This window comes from Muscardinus avellanarius (genome assembly GCF_963383645.1).
Source record: "Muscardinus avellanarius genome assembly, chromosome: 3".
Taxonomy (NCBI): domain Eukaryota; kingdom Metazoa; phylum Chordata; class Mammalia; order Rodentia; family Gliridae; genus Muscardinus; species Muscardinus avellanarius.
The window spans coordinates 89730818-89754241 of NC_137788.1; the positions used below are offsets into that span (position 1 = coordinate 89730818).

The 23424-nt window shown below is 41.8% G+C and overlaps 1 protein-coding gene across 5 annotated transcripts in view; it reads right to left on the reverse strand.

The window, feature by feature from the left end:
• DBT (dihydrolipoamide branched chain transacylase E2) overlaps positions 1-16695 on the reverse strand; it is a gene marked incomplete at both ends in the record, with an annotated part of 45527 nt that extends 28832 nt beyond the window's left edge. For all 5 annotated transcript variants that reach the window (XM_080693176.1, XM_080693174.1, XM_080693175.1 and 2 more), the window contains one exon: positions 16645-16695. In XM_080693176.1, the coding sequence (XP_080549302.1) occupies positions 16645-16695 (51 nt within the window). The remainder of the gene's footprint in view (positions 1-16644) is intronic.
• Positions 16696-23424: the final 6729 nt, after the last annotated feature.

The window sequence follows — 23424 nt, forward strand, 5'->3', positions numbered from 1 at the left end:
CTCTTTAATGCTGGGCTTATAAGCATTCGCCACCACTCTGGGCAATACATTTAAATTCTTAAGTAAAGAGCTGGGCATTGTTGAGCACGCTTATAATCCCCTGTGCTTGAGAGGCTGAGACAGGAGGATCACACAGGTTCAAAGCCAGCCTCAGCTACTTAGTGAGGCTCTTGGCAACTTAAGTGAGACCCTGTTTCCAAATAAAATAGAAAATCGGCGTGGGAGTATAGCCTGGAGGTAGAAAGTCTCTGCGTTCCACCCCAATACCAACAACAAAAGAAATAAATAATATATATATTCTTAAGTGATTTTTTACTTTACTTTCTAAGTTGTAGCTGATTTCTGAAGGCAAAAAATACTGAAGATCGATCCCTTTCCCAAAACAAGTAACTGTAAACCATCTACTCAGCTTTAAAGAGCTCATCTTAAATCAACAGTCTTTATGATATCTACATTTTATTCTTGTCAACATCAACATTTAGAAAAGTAAAGTTTAAGCCGGGCGTGGTGGCGCACACTTGTAATCCCCACACTTGGGAGGCTGAGACAGGAGGATCACACAGGTTCAAAGCCAGCCTCAGCTACTTAGTGAGGCTCTCAGCAACTTAGTGAGACCATGTTTCCAAATAAAATATAATATAGGTCTGGGAGTATAACCCGGAGGTAGAAAGCCTCTAGGTTCCACCCCCAGTACCACCAGTAAAGAAAGAAAGAAAGAAAGAAAGAAAGAAAGAAAGAAAGAAAGAAAGAAGTAAAGTTTAAGCCAGGCATGGTGATGCACACTTGTAATCGCAGTATTTGGGAGACTGAGACAGGAGGATCACTGTTTTGAGGACAGCCACAACTGCAACTTAGTGAGGCTTTTTGCAACTCAGTGAGACCCTGTTTCAAAATAAAGAACAAAAAATAGGGATGGAGTATATCTCAGAGGTAGAATGTCCAAGTTCAATCCCCAGCACCACAAAAAGGAAAGAAAGAAAGAAAGAAAGAAAGAAAGAAAGAAAGAAAGAAAGAAAGAAAGAGAAAGAAAGAAAGAAAGAAAGAGCCTAACTAAAATATTAAATTGACAACATAAAACTTAGGGAAAAAAATCTTTCTCGGCCTCACAGCACCAGGACCCTGAGAGGAAAGGTAAACAAGGAGCTGAAGTGAGCAGATGCAGATCATTCGGGTGTAATTCAGCAGTTCTTTCAGCACAAAGACCATCTAAAACTCCCAGTGGCCAAGCTCATCATGCCTTCCAGGGACTCAGAACGGAGCTCAAAACCAGAAAAGTGATATGCCAGCCAGCCTCATGGTCGAGGGCGTGGCAGCAGCGCCATATTGCCAGCAGCAGTGGCAAGTTCACCACACCCGCGACAGCTCCAGATCAGTGAGCACAATAACCATAAGTGAAATTCCGGCCCTTAAAGGAGAAATCCCAGCACTTCACCCCCAGGGACTTGCACAGCTTTGATAATCTCCCTGGGTCTGAGATTTTGCAGTCCAACCAATTGAAGGAGTAGTGGTGGCAAAGATACCACACCTTAGTGGCAGCTCCCCATGGGAAAACGCCCAGCCTGGCACCCCCATGGTCTCACACAGCCTCAATTAACTCCCTGGGTCTGAGACTTTGCGAAACAACCCAGTAAAGGAGTAGTGGCAGCTGAGATTACCACAAACTTGAGATCCAGAGCAACCTAAGTGAAGTCATGGTGACCTGGAGAAGAACCCAGAGAAGGCACAAACTTCTGAAATCATGGGAAAGAGGAAAACAATAGAGCAATGAATGCCCACAACCCCATAATATCAGAACCTGATAACACAGAAATTCAGAGATCTCCAGAAGATCAAATCAGAAATATAACTGTAGAAATAATACAGGACCTTCGAAAAGAATTTAGAGAGAGTTTAAAAGAAATAAAAGATGCAATCATTGAAGTAAAGGCATCAATTCAAACCATAAACAATCGATTAGACCACATGGAGAATAGAATCTCGCTCCTAGAAGATGATCACTCGAAAAATGAATGCATAATTTATAACTTAAGAAAAAATCCGACAGCAGGAATTTGACATTGAAGAAATATAGGCCCAGTTTAAGAGAGCTAACCTAAGAATATTGGAATAGAGGAGGGAAAAGGCAAAACCAAAGGGATCAATAATCTCTTCAAAGAAGTAATAGCAGAAAATTTTCCAAACATAAAGCAAGAGGTCGATACACAGGTCCAGGAAACTTATAGAACTCCCTTTAGACAGGATCAGAGAAAAGGTTCCCCACGCCACATAATTGTCAAAATGACCAATGTAGAAGCCAAGGAGAGAATCTTTTTTTTTTTTTTTTGGTGGTACTGGGGTTCCTGGAAACCCTTCTACCTCCGGGCTACACACCCAGACCTATTTTTATACTTTTTTATTTAGAAACAGGGTCTCTTAAGCCAGAGAGGCTGGCTTCAAACCTGTGAACCTGCGTGATCCTCCTGTCTCCGCCTCCCAAGTGCAGAAATTACAAGCATGCGCCCCCACGCCCGAGTTCCAAGGAGAGAATCCTAAAGGCAACAAAAACAAAAGGCCAAGTGACATTCAGAGGCAAACCAATTAGAATCACTCCAGACTTCCCAAACCAAGTCATGAAAGCCAGAAGGGCCTTGAGCAACATATTCCAAACTCTGAAAGAAAATAACTTCCAGCCAAAAATCTCCTACCCAGCAAAACTATCTATCAAATTAGATGGGGAAATAAGAAGCTTCCATGACAAACAGAAACTGAAGGAATTTATGTCTTCAAAACCAGTGCTAGGCCAGGCGTGGTGCCACATGCTTGTAATCCCCTTGGGAGGCGGACACAGGAGGATTGTGCAGGTCTGAAGCCAGCTTTGCTGGCTTAGGAGACCCTGTTTCCAAATAAAAAAGTATAAAATAGGTCTGGGAGTGTAGCCTGGAGGTAGAAGGATTTCCAGCAACCCCAGTACCACCAAAACAACAACAAAACAAAACAAAACAAAAAAATCAAAACAAAACGAAAACACAAAAAAACACCAAAACCAGTGCTAGAGAAAATACTCAAAAAGATTAACTACAAAGAAATAGGTAATATACAGCAAAACCAGAGAAACAAGATTTTCCATCCAGCAGACAATTACGCAAAGAGGAATAAACAGTATTTCAAACAGAAATAAAATCTTAACATGTTAGGAATTAAAAGTTATATCTCAATAAGTCAATAATTACACTGAATGTAAATGGCCTCAATTCCCCAATAAAAAGACATAAAGTGGCAAAATGGATTAAACGCCAGAATCCATCCATCTGCTGCTTACAAGAAACACACTTTACAAGTAAAGATAGTAACAAACTCAAGGTAAAAGGCTGGAGCAAGGTAATTCATGATAAGTACCCACCCTAACAAATGTGTAGTATTTCACTATAGTTTTTATTTGTATTTCCTTAATAATTAGTTATATTATGATGATGATGAGTGATATTCATGTGTTAATTGGTCACATAAAAATCTTTGGAGATTATCTATTTTAGTCTTTTACCTATTTCTATATTATATTGTTTGCTTTTATGTTGCTAACTTTTAGGATTTCTATTTGGAATATTAATATACCTTCAGATGTAGCTTTTGGAAATATTTTATCCCATTCTATCAGTAACTTTAATTCCATTTACATTGTTTTTGGATGTCCAATTTTTTTATTTTTTATGAAGTTTGTTTATTCTTTTGTTGCCTGTGCCTTTGAAATCATATCCAAGAAATCACTGCCAATTTCAATGTTGTGAAGTTTTAAGACCCAGGTTTTCTTCTAAAAGTTTATAGTGTTAAGATTTACATTTAGGTCTTTTATCTCTTTTGAGTTTATATTTGTATATGGTGTTAGGTAAGGGTCCAATTTTATTCTTTTTCATGCAATTATTACTTTTCAACAATATTTAGTGAAAGCCGGGCGTGGTGGCGCACGCTTGTAATCCCCCCGCTTGGGAGGTGGAGACAGGAGGATCGCGCTAGTTTGAAGCCAGCCTTGCTGGCTTAAGAGACCCTGTTTCCAAATAAAAAAATATAAAATAGGTCTGGGAGTGTAGCCCAGAGGTAGAAGGGCTTCCAGGAACCCCAGTACCACCAAAAAAATAAAACAACAACAACAATATTTAGTGAAAAGATTATTTCCTTCACCAAATGTTCTTTTCTAGGCTTTTTATTTTACTCCACTGTTTCCATTACTGTAGCTTTATAAGGTTTGAAATCAGAAAATGTACATCTTCTAGCTATGTTCTTTTTCGAGATTGTTTTAGGTGTTTAGAGTCCATATTTCATGTTAGGATAGATTTTTTTCTGAAGAATAAGTCTCAAGACTTTTTTTTTAAAGATTACATTAAGAAGTGGAAACTCTAAAATATTTTTGGTAGGATTGCAAATTAGCGCAACCACCTTGGAAAACAGTATGGAGGATCTTCAGAAGAATGGGAACAAACTTACCATTTGATCCAGCAATACCACTCCTGGGTATCTACCCAAAAGAAATGAAACCAAACCACCAAACTAACGCATGTGTATCTATGTTTATAGCTGCACAATTCACCATAGCCAAACTATGGAAAACAGCCAAGATATCCATCAACAGATGAATGGATTACAAAACCGTGGGATATGTACATAATGGAATTTTACTCAGCCATAAAGAAAAACACAATGATGTCATTTACAGTGATATGGATGGAACTGGAGGGCATTATGCAATGTGAGATTAGTTAGTCACAAAAAATAAGAAATCAGATTCTTTCCCTAATATGTGAAAGCTAGGGAGAAATGGGTCATAGGAGGAACTCTAGATGAAGAAGGAAATCCTATAGAGGAGCAAATAAGGCGACCTAACTAAGGGGCTGGGAGGGTGAAGAGGGAAACTCTCTAAAGCACACGATGTACTTAAACATATCAAAAATCAATCACTAAGCCAAGCATGGGAAGGAGGGATGGGGAGGGAATGAAGTGGGGATTGGGTATGGGCTCATTGGATAATGTGTGCATGTATGTCTCCACAAATCTTTTATCCCATTAAGATGTATAACTAGCAACATACTATAGAAATGATCCCTGAAAGTGTAGCCTTAACTGAATAGACCCTTCACAAAAGAGATACAAATGGCCATAGATACATGAAAAGACGTTCAACATCACTAGCCAACAGGGAGATGCAAATCAAAACTACGCTGAGATTCCATCTAACCCCAATCAGAGTGGCAAATATAAAGAAATCAAGGCGAGGATGTGGGGAAAGAGGAACTCTTTTACACTGATGAAGATCAGTGTGGAAATTTCTTAGAAAACTGGGAATAGATCCACCGTACGTTCCAGCTCTACCACCCCTGGGTATTTTTCCAAAGGGAGTGAAATCAGAGAACTACAGTAACATATGCATATGTATGTTCATAGCAGCACAATTTGTAATAGCCAAAATATGGAACCAACCCAGATCTCCGTCAACAGATAAATGGATTGCAAAACTATGGGAAATACACACAATGGAATTCTATTCAGCTATAAAGAACAAAATCATGACATTCTCAAGAAAATGGAAAGACATGGAGAACATTACGTTAAGTGAGATTAGCCAAGTACAGAAAGAGAAGGGACATATGTTTCCTCTAATATGCCCAAACTAGGGAGCATTGGGGATACCAGAAGGACTCCAGATAGTGGAGAGGAAATCTCTCCTATATATGATATAATTTATATATAATAAAATGTGAATACAGGTTTTTGTGAATATAAGGTTTTATATCTTTTGAGTAAATGTCAAGATGTAGTATTATTAGGTTACATGATACATTGCTGAGTTAAAGGTCCTTTTAAGAACCTGTGAAACTTTTAACTTTTACAAAGTGACCGTATCATTCTCTATTCCTATTAACAAAGTATGCTATTTCCAGTGGCTCCATATCCTTGTCAGAAATTGGTATTGCAATTTTTAAAATTTATTTTAGTCAGAATTCTAAGATGTATAGTAGTATCTTCATTGTGGTTTTACTTTCAATGTCTCCCATAATTAATAATATTGAACATATTTCCATATGCTTCTTCTCCATCAACATAACTTATTTAGTGAATTTTTGTTTATCTTTTGTTTCTTATTGTTAATTAATAAAACATTTTATTTTGAAATTTAAAAAAAATCTTTCTCCCAACACCCCACTGTGTCTGTACTTTCTTGTTTAACCCCACAACCTCTTGGTCAACAACAAAATCAAGAAGATCCAGCTCTGTTGTATCATAAAATATTTGGGCCAGGTGTGGTGGAGCACACTTCTAATCCCAGCATTTGGGAGGCTGAGACAGGAGGATCACAGTTCGAGGATAGCCTCAGCTACGTACTGAGGCCCTTTGCAATTCGTGAGGCTTTGTTTCAAAAATAAAGAATAAAAAATAGGGCTGGGGGTGTAGCTTCAGAGGTAGAATACCCTTGGGTTCTATCCCCAGTACCCCCCAACATAAATTAATTAATCAATTAAATAAAATAAAAATTTGGAAGTATACATAGATCCACCTTAATTTAAATAAAATAGTTCACCAGGAATGTTGGTGCATGACTGTAATTCCAGTACTTAGAAGGCTGAGGTGGGAGGTTTGCAGGCTCCAGACCATTTAGTGAAGCCCTCTGCAACTTAGTGAGACCTTGTTTCAAAATAAAAATAATAAAATAGGGCTGGGGATGGAGCTCAGAGGTAGAATGTCTCTGGGTACAATCCCCAGTGCCATAAATAAATAAATAAATAAATAAATAAATAAATAAATAATATTGTTGAACCTTTGAAAAAAATTAAGTTATTTGAAGGGTCTACCTTCAATAGCAACACACTTATTGAGGAAATGTGAATGGATCAAGAACTACCAAATTTGCCAGGCGTGGTGGCACATGCTTATAATCCCCGCGCTCGGGAGGCAGAGACAGGAGGATCGCGCAGGTCCGAAGCCAGACGCGCTGGTTTAAGAGACCCTGTTTCCAAAAATAAAAAATTGGTCTGGGAGTGTGGCCCGGAGGTAGAAGTGCTTCCAGGAACCCCAGTACCACCAAAAAAAAAAAAAAAAAAAAAAAAAACCTACCAAATTTAATGTTTGTTTATTTGTTTTCAGTGCTTCTAAAGGCTGGGTACTTTTAAGTCTTTACTTACATTACCATCCTTATATTCATAATTACCTTCTGAAACATGCCCGGTAGCCCTCTAGTTTTTGTTTGTTTCTTTTCTTTTCCTTTTCCTTTTCTTTTTTTTTCTTTTCTTTCTTTCTTTCTTTTTTTCTTTTTTTTTTTCTTTTTTTTTTTTTTTTGGTGCTGGGGATTAAACCCAGGGATATTCTACCTCCAAGATATACCCATAGCCCTTTTTATTTTTTATGTTGAAACAGGGCCTTGTTAAGTTGCTGAGAGCCTTGCTAAATTGCCGAGGCTGGCTTTGAACTTGTGATTCTCCTGTCTCAGCCTCCTATGTACTGGGATTACAGGTGTGCCATCATGCCTGGTACATTAACCCTCTTTAATCCATGAGAAATTGATGGGAAACCTGCAATAACTTGTCCAAGATCACACAGCGAGTAATTGGCAAAATTAAAGTGTAAAGCCAACTAAATTGGACATCAAAGCTCAGGCCCTACCACATCACCTCACTAGAAGCAGCAGAAATAATCACTTCTTTCAAAGAGTTCACAGTCCAGAAGCAATAACGTTGGAAAGGCAACAGGCTTGTGCACACACATACACTCAGCATAGACACCTTTGCTCTAATATTTTGAAATAAGAAATTATAGAGGCAGGCACGATGGTGCATGCCTATAGTCCCAATACTTGGGAGGCTGAGACAGGAGGATTGCGGGTTTAAGGATAGCCTCAGTAATGTAGGGATACTCCAAACAATCAAATGGGACCCTGTTTCCAAACAAAGAAATAAAAAAAAGGCTTGGGGCATAGCTTGGTGGTAGAATACTCCTAGGTTTAATCTCTAATACCACACACACATACACAGAGGAATTATAGCCAATTAAGTGTGAAAAGAGTTTAAATAGCAGTAGGTGTGGTAGTGCAAACCTAGAATCCCAGTACTTGGAAGGCTGAGACAGGGAGGACCACAGGTTTGAAGACAGCTTCATCAAGTAGTGAGACCGTCAGCAACCCATGAGAACGTGTTTCAGAATAAAAATAAAAGCTGAGTGTGATGGCACAGGCTTGTAATCCCCACACTTGGGAGGCTGAGACAGGAGGATCATAGGTTCAAGGACAGCCTCAGCAAATCATCAACCTGGCAAGATCTTGTTTCAAAATAAAAATAAAAATTTAGGCTGGGGGCGTAGGTCCAAGGTAGAATGCCCCTGAGTTCAATCCCTAGTACCACATAAATAGAATAAAAAATAAAATAAAATAAAATAAGGCTGGGGGTATAGCTTGGAGGTAGAATGCCTCAGGATTCAATCAATCCCCAGTACCCCAAAAAATAAATAAATAAATAAATAAATAAATATATATATATATATATATATATATATAGAGAGAGAGAGAGAGAGAGGGAGACACGTGGGTTTTTTTCAGAATTAGATTAACCTGGGATGGGATGGCTTTTGGAAAGAGTTAAGTTGGGCACTTATGTATGAGTAATAGAGGAGCAGAAGGGCAGATGGGCAACTTTAAAGCAGAGAAAACAGCAAACATAAAGGCACGGCCACAGCCATTTGCTTAGCATGTCTGCTGGGGCAGCGAGCAGCTTGACTGGGCTTGTTCAAATTTATAAAACGAAGCAGGAGCACAGCTCAAGGACAAAATTGTCCATCGTAGATGTCAGGATGAAGATTTTGATGTTATGCATTGTGGGGAATAAATCTACTAATAGTTTATAGAATAGCCTGGCAAGAAAGGCAGCTGTCAAGCAACTCTTCCAGTACTTGAGATACAAAACAACAGGCACCTGGCTGCAGTGATTAATAGTGGAAAAAGAAGAAAAAAAAAGCAACGAAAGTGCGACAGGCGCTATGTGGCTAACAGCGATTGGGTGGCTATGGAAGAGAAGCCTGGAGCAGAATCAGGGACTGAGAATGCAGCTGGATGATATGGTCCTCAGCCCTCGCCTCGCATGTAAGCAGCTCTGGGTAGAATCCCCAGTTCAAACCCAGGTAGAATGCCCCCGGGTTCCATCCCCAGTTACTGCCAAAAGAAAATGAAAAAGAAAAAAAAAGCAACAGAAAAGTAAAAGGGGAAAAGTATTATTATTCAAGCTACAGAAGGCTTTTTTCTCCCTAAAGTCAAACTACTAGAATAGTAAATTAAGCATTAAGCTTTAAATCTTTAATTTTTAAAGGCAAACCTACAGTTTAAAAGTCTTGTATATATTTTTATTTTATTTTTATTTTTTCAGAGTTGTATATTTTATATTTGAGGCATTTCTGAATTCATCTATAAATTCTGATTAAAAGTACCTAATTCAAGCCGGGCATGGTGGCATAGGCTTGTAATCCCAGTACGTGGGTAACTGAGACAGGAGGATCGCAGGTTTTGCGGCCAGCCTCAGCTGCTTGTGAGGCCCTCTGCAACAAGACCCTGTTTCAAAATAAAGAATAAATATATATGGCTAGGGGTATAGTTTGGAGGTAGAATGCCCCTAAATTCAATCCCCAGTACAGAAAAAAAAAAATCTAAGGCAGGTTTGTAATCCCAGTACTTGTGAGGCTGAGACAGGAGGAACACAAGTTTGCAGCCAGCCTCGGTTACTTAGGCTCTCCGTAACTTAGTGAGACCCTGTTTCAAAATACAGAATAAAAAATAGGGCTGAGATGCAGCTCAGAAGTAGAATGCCCCTGGATTCAATCCTCAGTACCACACACACACACAAAATAAATACTACTACTACTACTACTACTACTAATAATAATAATAATTCAATAGGGTGTGGTGGTGCACATCTAAAATCCAAGTACTTGGGAGGCTGAGACAGGAGAAGTACAGATTCAAAGTCAATGTCAGCAACTTAGTTAGACCTTGTTTCCAAATAAAATATTAAAAAATAGGTCTGGGAGTATAGCCCAGAGGTAGCTAGTCCCTGGATTTCATCCCCAGTACTAAACTAAACTAAACTAAAATAAAATAAAATAAAATAGGACTGAGCTTATAGCCCAGAGGTAGATGTCTCCTGGATCCTTGGTTCCATCCCCAGTAACCCCATACACATACACATACACAACATCTAACTCAGCCATGCATGGTGGCTCACACTGGTAATCCCAGTACTTGGGAGGCCTAGACAGAAGGATGGCCAGTTTGACACCAGCCTCAGTGACCCCCTTGTTTCAAAAAAAAGAAAAAGACCGAGGTTGTGACTTGGAGGTAGAATGGCCCCAGAAGTTTCAATCCCCGGTACACAAAACAAAACACAAAATATGATATCTAAATCTATGGAGACTATCTGTCCAAACTTGCCTAAGGCTATGCCAGTTAACAGCTGCTGACTCAAGGTAATTATTGATAATTCAACAACTATACAATCAGAATAAAACAAAAGAGGAAGATGAAATGATTAAGCAGATTAACACAATAAATAAACAAATAATAATACTTCAACAGACAATTGGTGAGCCTGACCCCCAAAGTAAGACACTGGGATGGACATGGAGATCCATGGCTGAACGTGATGTTGTAAGGAGTCCCCAAACCCAAAATACTTGTTCTTTCTACAAGGAACAGACACCATAGGAAAACCAACATGACATGGTTAATTAAGAATCAAAGGCAAGCCGGGCATGGTGGCGCACGCTTGTAATCCCAGTACTTGGAAGGCTGAGACAAGGAGGATCATGTGGGTTTGAAGCCAGCCTCAGCTACTTAGTGAAACTCTCAGCAACTTAGTGAGACCCTGTTTCCAAATAAAATATAAAATAGATCTGGGAGTATAACCTAGAGGTAGAAAACCCCTGGATTCCATCCCCAGTACCACAATAAATAATTAAATAAATAAATCAAAGGCATGAAGTCTTCGCCAAGTGTGAAACGCAACATCATAAGGCCTTATGTGAATAAAGTGTTATGAGTAACAAGAGCTCCTGTTGCTGACAACATTTTATAAAAGATGAAAAACAACTGTTTTTGACCAAGTCGTTCAAAAAATATTTATGAGCATCTGCAGTGTGCCAGGCACTTGAGAACAATATCATCCCTTATGAAATGTACAGTAGAGTGAAAGATAAAGACAATACCTGGGAGCCTGAGACAAGAGGATCCAAGGTTCGAGGCCAGCCTCAGCAACTCAGTGAGAATTTGTTACAAATTAAGAATAGCCGGGCGTGGTGGCGCACGCTTGTAATCCCAGCATTCGGGAGGTTGAGACCAGAGGATTGCGGTTCGCGGACAGCCTCAGCTACTTAGTGAGGCCCTCTGCAACTCAGTGAGACCGGGTTTCAAAATAAAGAATAAAAAATTGGGCAGGGGGTGTAGCTTGGAGGTCAAATGCCCCTGGGTTCCATCCCCAAACCCGAAAAAAAAAAAAAAAATTAAGAATAAGGCTGGGCGTGGTGGCGCACACTTGTAATCCCTGCACTTGGGAGGCGGAGACAGGAGGATCGAGCAGATTCAAAGCCAGCCACTCTGGCTTAAAAGACCCTGTTTCCAAATATAAAAAAGTATAAAATAGGTCTGGGAGTATAGCCCGGAGGTAGAAGGGCTTCCAGGAACCCCAGTACCACCAAAAAAAAAAAAAAAAAAATTAAGAATAAAAAGGCCTCGGCTACTTAGTGAGGCCCTTTGCAACTCAGTGAGACCTTATTTCAAAATAAAGAATGAGGCCCGGCATGCTGGCGCACGCTTGTAATCCCTGTGCTTGGGAGGCTGAGACAGGATAATCACACAGGTTCGAAGCCGGCCTCAGCTACTTAGTGAGGTTTTCAGCAACTTAGTGAGACCCTATTTCCAAATAAAATATACAAAAGGTGTGGGAGTATAGCCCGGAGGTAGCCTCTGGGTTCCACCCCAGTACCACAAAAAAAAAAAAAAAAAAAAAAAGAATAAGAAATAGAGCTGGGGGTGTAGCTCAGGGGTAGAATGTCCCTCAGTTCCATCTCCAGTACCGCAAAAAAATAAAAAAATAAAAAAGAATTTTAAAAAATTGGGGGTGTGGCTCAGAGGTAGAATGCCCCTGGATTCCATTCCCAGTACTGCAAAAATAAATAAATAAATAAATAAATAAATAAATAAATAAAATAAAAAGGGCTGGGGGTGCCAGGTGTAGTGGTGCACACCTGTAATCCCAGTATCTGGGAGGCTCAGGCAGGAGGATCACAAGTACAAAGACAGCTCCAGCAACTTACCAAGGCTTTTGGCAAACTAGCAAGATAAACTAACAAAAAGACTGGAATGCCTCTGGGCTCAATCCCCAGTACTACAAAAAAGAAAAAAAAGGGGTGGGGCAGGGGAGAGAGGGGAATCCTGGGAGTATAGCTCAGAGGTAGAATATCCCTGGGTTCATAAACACACACACACTGAATGGATGAATAAATAATAAAAAGATTAATAGGTAACACAGTACCACAATGGGGGAAATGGAGTGTGTTAGGTAACCCAAAGGAAGGGCGTCTAGCTGGAGGAAGTTACGCTGAAGACCTGAGGGAGGAGCAGGAGCAGCCCAGGACACGAAGCCTGTTGCATACAAGGCCAGGGGGAGTAAGGCAAGAGTCTTTAAATCACAGGAAATACGTGTGCAAAGGTCTGGAACTGTGTGCAGGTGTGTCGTGTTCACGCAAGTTGTTGAAGAGTACAGCGCCGCTTAGTGTGAAGGAAGGTGAGAAAGCGTCAGAGTTGGGATGGGGACGAGTGGGTTTTTGATATGAAATGAAGCCTAAGAGATTGGAAAGATCATACATTTCTTCAGTCATTTGAATTTTGCACATTTTCTTAAAGGCAGGTTTGTTTGTTTGTTTTCCACCCTTTTCCTTTTAGTACTTGAAATTGAACCCAGGGGCATTCTATGTTTGAGTTATACCCCCAGCACTATTTTTTTATTTTTTTAATAGAGTTTTATTAAGCTGCTGAGGGTCTCATGAAATTGCTGAGGCCTGGCCACAAACCTGCGATCCTCCTGTCTCAGCCCCCCAAGTACTAGGATTATAGGTGCACGCCACTACGCCTGGCTGAGGGCAAGTTAAAGCAAGAAAAGGACATAATCAAATGTGTTCCCTGCTTTGTAAGATCACCCTGGCTACATCACAGAGAACAGACTGGAAAGGCACAGATCAGAAGCAGGAGGATCAATTAGGAAGGCCCGGGACACCTGTAGTTGGGGGAAAGGCAGAAAATGGTGACTAGGCTTCTTCAGAGACAATTACAGGCTGGAATCAAGAGAAATAGGTTTGAGGGGTCAGTCCTGGAGCCCAGAGACCCCGATGTGTCTGAGGCCTTACAGCACATTGTGAGATGGCCTAGCTTCCCCAAGCTCTCCATGTTCTAGCCAGTTAAATCTGCCTGGTAACACTTCTTTCTCCTTCTTGACTTGAACACTGCATGAGAAGTTGCATGCCGGGTGCGGTGGCGCACGCCAGCACACTCAGCTACTGGGAAGACTGGAGCAGGGGAATCACAAGTTGGAGGTCATCCTCACAATTTAGTGAGACCTCACCAGAAAAACAGAAAGGAGATGTAGCCCAGGGTTAGAGGGTCCCTGGATTCAATCCCTAGCACCGGGAGAAAAATGCAGCAGACCTCTTTAATCTGAAGAAAAAATAAATAAAAAATGACAGCCCTGGCCAGGCGTGGAGGTGCACGCTTTTAATCACAGCACTTGGGAAGGCAGAGACAGGAGGATCGAGATTCAAGGACAGCCTTGGCTACTTAGTGAGGCCCTTTGCAACTCAGTGAGACCCTGTTTCAAAATAAAGAATAAGAAATAGGGCTGAGAGGTGTAGCTTAGAGACAAAATGCCCCTGGGTTCCATCCCTAGTACTGAAAAAAAAAAAAAAAAAAAAAAAAAGATAGCCCTGGCAGTGATGCACTACCTTATCAATGCCAGCTGCCATCTCATTTGGGGATGCTCTATCTGCAAGATACTTAATTTCCTACTTACTGGGTGGGGTTTTATTACTTAAATCTAAAAAAAAAAAATCTTATATACATGCAATTAAAGAGTTCTTGGACAGTAGGATATATAGGTCTGGGGCAGACCTTGTGAGGAGACTGGGGAACTTTAGGGAATCATTGTCACATATGGCAACTAAATCTAAAGTGGATGACTTAACTTAGAAAGTAAGAAAACTAGAGGACCAAACTCAGAACCCTGAGAAACACCAAGAGTCACACATCACTTAGTGACAGGTGCATGTTCTGAGAATGCATCATTAGAGTATTTGCTTACACAGAGCAAAGAGCAGAGCCCACCACACACCAAGGCTACAAGGACAGCCTACTGTTCCTATGCTACAAACTTGCACAGCATGTGCCTATACTGAATTCTGTAGGACACAGTTATACAACGGTATCTGTGTACTGGAACAGATCTGAGTAGAGACATGATATAATAAAAATACTAACCCACAGGAAATTTCAGCTCCATTATCTGTCATTATGTAGCACATGACCTTTCTTAAAAATTGGGTTCAGGGCGGGGCATGGTGACACGTGCCTGTCAGCCAAGCACTTGGGAGGCTGAGGCAGGAGGATCACGGTTGTGAACAGCCTGGGCAACTTAGTGAGATCTTCTTCCACAACTTAAAAGTTTAAAAGGCTAGGGGGGTAGCACAGTGGTAGAGTGTCCTAGGGCTCAATTCCCAGTACCACAAAATAATAAATAAATAAATAAATAAATAAATAAATATTGGGCATAGAAAGAGGAGATTGGAACAAAGTGGCCAAAGGTGCAGGTAAGAGCATTGGAAAGCTGGAGTCACAGAAGCCAAGAATGGGAAGATTTCAAAAGAAAGGTAGTCAATATCAAATAAGGCACTGCTGAAAAAGAGCTTTCTTCTTTTGGTTATCTCCTATTTAATCTTGACAAGTCTTGAGTTCTTCAGTGCCCCCTAGGAACTCTTCTCTGACTCACAAGTCCTGCAAAGGTGTCCACTCCTGTGTGGATCTGTAGCTCTGTGCATCTGTCTCCTCCTAGCACTTTAGAATTGCCTATTGGCAAGGAGAGTGTGGTGGCGCACGCTTGTCAACTCAGCATTTGGGAGGCTGAGACAGGAGGATCATGGTTTGTGGACAGCCTCAGGTACTTACTGAGGCCCTCTGCAATTCAGTGAGACCCTGTTTCAAATAAAGAATAAAAGCCGGGCGTGGTGGTGCACGCTTGTAATCCCCGTGCTTGGGAGGCTGAGACAGGAGGATCGCATGGGTTCGAAGCCAGCCTCAGCTACTTAGTGAGACTTTCAGCAACTTAGCGAGACCCTGTTTCCAAATAAAATATTTTTTTAAAAAAAGGTCTGGGAGTATAGCCTGGAGGTAGAAAGCCTCTAGGTTCCACCCCTAGTACCACCAAAAAAAAAAAAAAAAAAGAATAAAAGATAGGAGCCAGGTGTGGTGGCACAGGCTTGTAATCCCAGCACGCAGGAGGCTGAGACAGGAGAATCCGGTTCACAGACAGTCTCAGCTACTTAATGAGGCCCTCTTTCAAAATAAAGAATAAAAAATAGGGCTGGGCTTAGCTTATAATAAGGTGTAGCTTAGAGGTAGCATGCCCCTGGGTTCCATCCCCAGTACTGAAAAAAAAAAAAAAGAATAAAAAATTGGGCTGGGGTTAAAGCTGGGAGGTAGTATGCCTCTCGGTTCTACCCCCAGAACCACAAAAATAAATAAATAAATAAATAAACAAACAAACAATTGCTTAATGGCTACTGCTGTCTCCCTGACCCCTGTTCTCCACTACCAAGTTGCAATCTCTGGGAGGGAAGGGCTGGTGTCTGACTCACTTATGTTTGCATCCCCAGTGCCTAGCACAGTACCTGGTACACAGCAGGCTCTTGAAAGATTTTGTAAGATCAGGAGTTGACCACTGCAGGGACATCTAGGGAAATGAAAGGAAAGGGGTCCAAGAAGCGTCCAAAAAGATTGCGCAAACACGATGAAACGTTATCATTATTGGGACGTGGCAGTGCTTGCTGTTTAATGATAGACTATGCAAGAGAGGAGACACGGGGAGAAGTTTGGTGATAAAGAGTCGCTGCTGACCCGGGAAGACGCTCAAGTCTCTCAGTTCCTAAGGCATGATAGTATTTGATTGACAGATCTCTGCCTCTAGACTGTAAATTCCCGAGGTTTATATTACCGGTGTCTGGTGTATCGTGGGTGCTCAACAGACGCTTAGATTCATAGACCTAGAATACAGTCTTTGTGTTCCCAGAGCTTATTGCTATGTCTGGCAACTAGAAGGTACTTAACGAGGGCCAGCAGGTGAAGACCTAACTGAACCTCGAGATGCAGACACAGCAGGAGGGACCGAATTGCGGCCGAAGGGCGCCTAGGTAAGGACCGGGAGTGCGTTTCCAGACCCCTGGGCTGGCCACCTTCTCTGCCCTTCCCTGTGCCTGCATCCCTCCAGCTCTCCATCACGCGTGTCCCGCGCGCGCGGCTCGGGATGGAGAGAGTAGCACACCACTCCTGGATGGCTGCGAGCAAAGCACTCCTTCCCGACCTCGGATCCTCCCAAACCTGCTCACCAGCCGCCCAGCATTCCGGTTCCAGGTCCTCAGCACGCGAACTGCAGCCATCTTACTCCGGAAATGGCCCCGCGCCGCAGCTGGAGAGCCGCCTCCGCCCGCTGCCTGCGGGAGGTGGGAGCCGCGCCTCCCCGGGGCGGCCAATCGGCGCGGCCGCCAAGAGCCGCCCACCGCGCAGCCAACCCGCGAGCGGGGCGGGGCCGGCGCGGGAGGGGCGGGCGGCGGGGTTGAGCTCCACGGAGAAGTCGGCGGGGCCACCCGCACCAGCAATAATCAGGCCTCCCGCGATGGGGGAAAGCGGGCTAAGGACGTGCCAGGGAAGGACAGCCACTTGGAGAAAGATAGGTGAAAGACCGGAGAAGGAAAACATTGGGTTTATAGTGCAACTACCATGGTTACAAACAATGGAATATGTCTATACTTTGTAGCAAGACTCACAAATTCACACTGGAAACACTTCCAGTTACTAGCATTGGAGTGTTACTATGTATGTATGTATGTATGTATGTATGTATGTATGTATGTAGACATTTTATCTCCAAGCTACATCCCCAGCCCTTTTTATTTTTTATTTTGCAAAAAGGTCTCGCTGGGCGTGGTAGCGCACTCTTGTAATCCCAATATTTGGGAAGCTGAGACAGGAAGATCAGGGTTTGTGGACAGCCTCAGCTACGTAGGCACTTTGCAACTCAGTGAGACCCTGTTTTCAAAGTAAAGATTAAAAAATAGGGCTGGGGGTGTAGCTCGGAGATAGAATGACCCTGAGTTCCATCCCCAGTGCCGAAAGAGTGAGGGTGGGAGGGAGGGAGGAAGGGAGGGAAGGAGGGGATAGGAAGAGGAGGAGGAGGAGGAGGAGGAGGAGGAGGAGGAGGAGGAGGAGGAGGAGGAGGTAGAGGAGGAGAGAAGAAGAAGAAGAAGAAGAAGAAGAAGAAGAAGAAGAAGAAGAAGAAGAAGAAGAAGAAGAAGGAAGGAAGAAAGAAAAAATAGAGCTGGGGATGTAGCTCAGAGGTAGAATGTCCCTGGGTTCAGTCCAAAATAGGATCTGGCTAAGTTGCTGAGGTTGGCCTTAAACCTGCAATCCTCCTCTGTTAGCCTTCCAAGTATTAGGATTACAGGTTTGTGTGCCAAAGTGCCTGGTTTCATGGAATGTTTTGTTGTTGTTGTTGTTGTTGTTGTTGTTGTTGTTGTTGTTGTTTTGCTTTGTAATACTGGAACTTGAAGCCAGGGGCATTCTACTCTGAGCTACACCCTGAAACCTGTTTTATTTTTTATATTGAAACAGGATCTCGCAACTAGACATTGTGGTGCATGCCTGTAATCCCAGTACTTGGGAAACTGAGATCAAGGATTTCAAGTTCAAAGCCAGCCTCGGCAATTTAATGAGGCTCTCCACAATTTAGTGAGACTTTGTTTCAAAATAATTGTATAGGCCCAGCATGGTGGTGCACGCTTGTAATCCCAGCATTTGAGAAGCAGAAACAGGAGGATTCTGATTCTTGGCCAACCTCAGCTACTTAGTGAGGCTCTCTACAACTCAGTGAGAGTGAGATCCTGTTTCAAAATAAAGAATAAAAAATAGGTCTGAGGGTGTAGCTCAGAAGTAGAATGCTCCTGGGTTACATCCCTAGTGTGTGTGTGTGTGTGTGTGTGTGTGTGTGTGTATATATATATATATATATATATATATATATATACACACACACACATATACACACACATACACACATATATATAATATATATTTATATATATGATATTTGATATGTATATTTATCAAACCCCAATACAATGAAGAAGAAGAAGAGGAAGAGGAGGAGGGGGAGGAGGAGGAGGAGGAAACAGTATCTCTCTAAATTGCAGAAGGTTCTTGCTAAATTGTTGATGCTGAGGCTGATCTCGAACTTGAGGTCCTTCTTTCTCAACTTCCCAAGTACTGGGATCCTGCACCACTACACCAGGCTCCATGAACATTTTTGAAAATTATAGAAATTAAATTTTCTCCTTCCTCACTCTTGAAGGATGAACAATGTATCTAATGTCTAAAATAAATATACCCTCACTATTATCGCTCCTTTTTTTTTTTTTGGTGTATTGGGGATGAAACCCAGGGACATTCTACCCCTGAGCTACACCCCCAGCCCTACTTTTTGTTTTTTATATTGAAACAGAGTCTCACTGAGTTGCAAAGGCCTCACTAAGTGGCTGAGGCTGTCAACAAACCGTGATCCTCCTGTCTCAGCCTCCCACATGCTGGGATTACAAGCATGCGCCACCACACCTGACTCTTATCTTTCCTTCTTACAGAATGCTACCAAGTGCTGTAGACAGCAGAAACAATGTACATCTCACACTTTTGACCTGATTTACTCAATGAGTGAAGAAATGCCAAACTCAGGTCAAGTGGAACTGGTAAAGACAAGATTGGAGCTTTCTTTAATAAACATCCTCTGATGAACTCGGAAATCACTTTCTAGAAACGCCCAGGATGACATTTGTCTGTTCTTGCCTCTTACATGGCAATGAAAATCTGCAGGTCTCTTAGGCCGGGCGTGGTGGCGCACGCTTGTAATCCCCACGCTTGGGAGGCTGAGACAGGAGGATCGCACGGGTTTGAAGCCAGCCTCAGCTACTTAGTGAGGCTCTCAGCAACTTAGTGAGACCCTGTCTCCAAATAAGTTAGTATAAAATAGGTCTGGGAGTATAGCCTGGAGGTAGAAAGCCTCTGGGTTCCACCCCCAGTACCACCAAAAAAAAAAAAAAAAAAATCTACAGGTCTCAAAAGAACAATGGAGGTGGGGTGGGGGGTATGGGAGTAAGCTAAAGACAACATCATAAACCCCCAACACCGAAGATTAGTGAGTGTGGAACAAAATCCCTATTTCACAAATTAACTGTTTGATTACACAAACACATTTAAGGGAACATCATTTTTTTTGCCTTTCCAAAAAAAAAAAATGTATTTTGGTACTAGAGATTGAACCCAGAGGCATTCTACCTCCAAGCTATTCATTCCCTCCCTATTTTATTGTTAATATTGAAACAGGGTCTTATTAGGTTGATGAGAGTCTCACTACTTGCTGAAGCTGCCCTTGAACCTGCTATCCTCCTGTCTCAGCCTCCCAAGTATTAGGATTACAGGCATATACTACCATGCCCAGCTTCAAAATATTTTACACAACACACACACACACACACACACACACACACACACACTGCTATAGACAATAAATATAATTATCTTCACCGGAAAATCTCTGAGCCTGGCATGGTAGTGCACACCTGTAATCCCAGTACTCAGGAGGCTGAAACAGTAGGATCTCAGGTTTAAGGCCAGCCTCAGCAAGTTAGCAAGACCCTGTTTCAATAAAAAGTAAAAAAGGGCTGGGGATATAGATTGGAAATAGAATGCCTCAGGGTTCTACTCTAGTACCAAAACCAACTCTCTAATGCTCAAAAAACTCCTGATTTCTTACTTTTTTGTGACTAACTAATCCCACTTAGCATAATGTTCTCCAGTTCCATCCATTTCTCTGTAAATTATGTAATTTTGTTCTTTATGGCTGAGTAAAATTTCACTGTGTGGATATCCCATAATTTTGTAATCCATTCATTTGTTGATGGACACCTAGGTTAGTTCTATAATTTCGCTATTGTGAATTGTGCTGCTATGAACATGGGTATGCATATATTACTGTAGTTCTCTGGTTTTGTTGGTTTTTTTTTAGTTGTTGTATTTTTTTTGGGGGGGGTTGTTTTTGTTTTTGGTGGTACTGGAGTTTCTGGAAGCCCTTCTACCTCTGGGCTACACTCCCAGACCATATATATATATATATTTTTTTTTTTTTTTGAAACAAGGTCTCTTAAGCCAGCACTGCTGGCTTCGAACCTGCGCGATCCTCCTGTCTCCGCCTCCCAAGTGCAGGGATTACAAGCGTGCGCCACCATGCCCGGCTAGTTCTCTGCTTTTAATCCCCTTGGAAAGATATCCAAGAGTGGATCATATGTTGGATTCATTCCCAGTTTTCTGCAGCCTCAGTAATTTAGGAGGCTCTCAGCAACCTAGTGAGACCCTATTTCCAAATAAGAAATAAAATTGGCCTGGTAGCTGGGTGTGGTGACCCACGCTTGTAATCCCAATACTTGGGAGGCTGAGACAGGACGATCACAGGTTCACGGCCAGCCTCAGCTACTTAGTGAGGTCCTCTGAAACTTAGTGAGACCTTGTTTTCAAAATAAAGAATAAAAAATATGCCTGGGGGGTGTAGCTTGGATATGCTTGGGTGTAGAATATGCTTGGGTGTAGAATATGCTTGGGTGTAGAATGCTCCTGAGTTCAATCCCCAGTACCCCCCCCCCAAAAAAAAGAAAGATTGGCCTGAGAGGGTGTAGCTTGGAGGTAGAATGCCTCTGGGTTCCATTCTCAGTACCATGAATGAGGCTGGGGACATAGCTTAAAGTAGAACTCCCCTAGGTTCAGTGCCCAGTATTCCCCCCTCCATGAAGTACTAGTACATGCTGTACCATAGATGGCCACAAAAATATTATACTAAATAAAAGAATTTAGAGCCAGGCGTGATTGCGCATGCTTATAATCCCAGCATTTGAGAGGCTGAGACAGGAGGATCACGGTTCACAGCCTCAAATACTTAGGCCCTTTGCAACTCAGTGAGACCCTGTTTCAAAATAAAGAATAAAAGATAGGGCTGCAGGTGTAGCTCAGAGGTAGAATGTTTCTGGGTTTCATCCCCAATACCACACACACACACACACAAAAAGTAAATTCCATGATTCTAATTAAGTGAAATGTTCAGAGAAGATTGTTATAAAGGCTGAAAACAGCTTATTTATATCAGTATTAATAACTAATCACATTAATAATTTATGGGGCTGGCAAGTCTACATGTCTAAGGAGCTCCAGTTGATGCAAATGCTATTGGTTAGCCAACAACACATTGATTACTAAAGCCAAGATACGTACCTAAAAAAATGAAATTGTTGAGACAGGTTATGCTTGTCTCCAACTTTGCCCTAGATAATGCTGGATTATTTTGCAATGTATCGTGCAAAATATACGTCAAGCAGCTGTGTAAGGGAATATCCACTGTTTCCCATTTGATATTATCAAACTTAAAATTTCCCTTAATTTGAGCCCAGAATGGTGACACATGCCTGTAATCCCAGTACTTGGGAGGCTGAGACAGGAAGATTACAAGTTCCGAGGCCAGCCTCAGCAACTTAGCAAGACTCTATTTCAAAATGAAAAATAAACTGGGCGTGGTGGCGCATGCTTGTAATTCCAGCATTTGGGAGGCCGAGACTGGAGGATCGTGGTTCGCGGACAGTCTCAGGTACTTAGTGAGGCCCTCTGCAACTCAGTGAGACCCTGTTTCAAAATAAAGAATAAAAAATAGGGCAGGGGCTGTAGCTCGGAGGTTGAATGCTCATCCCCAGACCTGAAAAAAAAAAAAAAAAAGGAAAGAAAAAGAAAAAGAAAATAATGCTAGGGACGTAGCTTGGAGGTAGAATGTCCATGGGTTCAATCCCCATAATCCCCAGTACAAACAAAACAAAACTTCCTTCAATCTAGTAATTGTAAAATGTTATTATGGTCTTTATTTAAATTTTTCTAATTATAATATGATACAACATGTTTTCATGTGTAGAAAATCTTTTTTGAGCCAAGCGTGGTGGCGCAGGTTTATAATCCCAGCATTTGGGAGGCTGAGACAGGAGGATTGTGGTTTGCAGACAGCCTCAGGTATTTAGTGAGGCCCTTTGCAACTCAGTGAGACCCTATTTCAAAACAAAGATTAAAAAATAGGGCAGGGTTTAGCCAGGCGTGGTGGTGCACGCTTGTAATCCCTGCACTTGGGAGACTGAGACAGGAGGATCGTATGGGTTCGAAGCCAGCCTCAGCTACTTAGTGAGGCTCTCAGCAACTTAGTGAGACCCTGTTTTCAAATAAAATATAAAAAAGGTCTGGGTATAGCCCGGAGGTAGAAAGCCTCTGGGTTCCACCCCCAGTACCAAAAAAAAAAAAAAAAATAGGGCAGGGTTTGTAGCTCAGAGGTCAAATGCCCCTGGGTTCCATCCGCAGTACCGCAAAAATAAATAATAAATAAATAAAGTAAAATAAAATAAAGTACCTTTTTTAATACTGGAAGCTGAACCTAGAGTATTCTACTTTTTTTTTGTTGTTGTTCATTTAGTTTGTATGTGTGGTGGGGGAGGTGTAAGTATTGGGATTAAACATGGTGCTCAGGGGCATTCTACCTCCAAGCTACGCTCCCAGCCCAATTTTTTTATTCTTTCTTTTTTCCTTTGGTGGTACCGAGGGTGGAGCCCAGGGGCTTTTCTACCTCCGAGCTATACTCCCAGACCTATTTTTTTATACTTTATTTGGAAACAGGGTTTCACTAAGCTTGCTGAGAGCCTCACTAAATAGCTGAGGCTGGCTTCAAAACTGTGCAATCCTCCTGTCTCAGCCTCCCAAGTGCGGGGATTACAAGCGTGCGCCACCACGCCCGGCTTATTTTTTATTCTTTATTTTGAAACAGGATCTCACTAAGTTGCAGAGGGCCTCACTAAATAGTTGAGCCTGGCTGTGAATCTGCAATCTACAATTAGGATTACAAATGCATCCCATCACTCCTGGGTTTTCTTTTTGTTTTTGGTGTGTTTTTTTTTTGTACTTGAAGTTGAACCCAGGGACATTTTACCTCCAAGCTACATCCCCAGTCCTATTTTACTTCTTATTTTGAAACAAGGTCTCACTAAGTT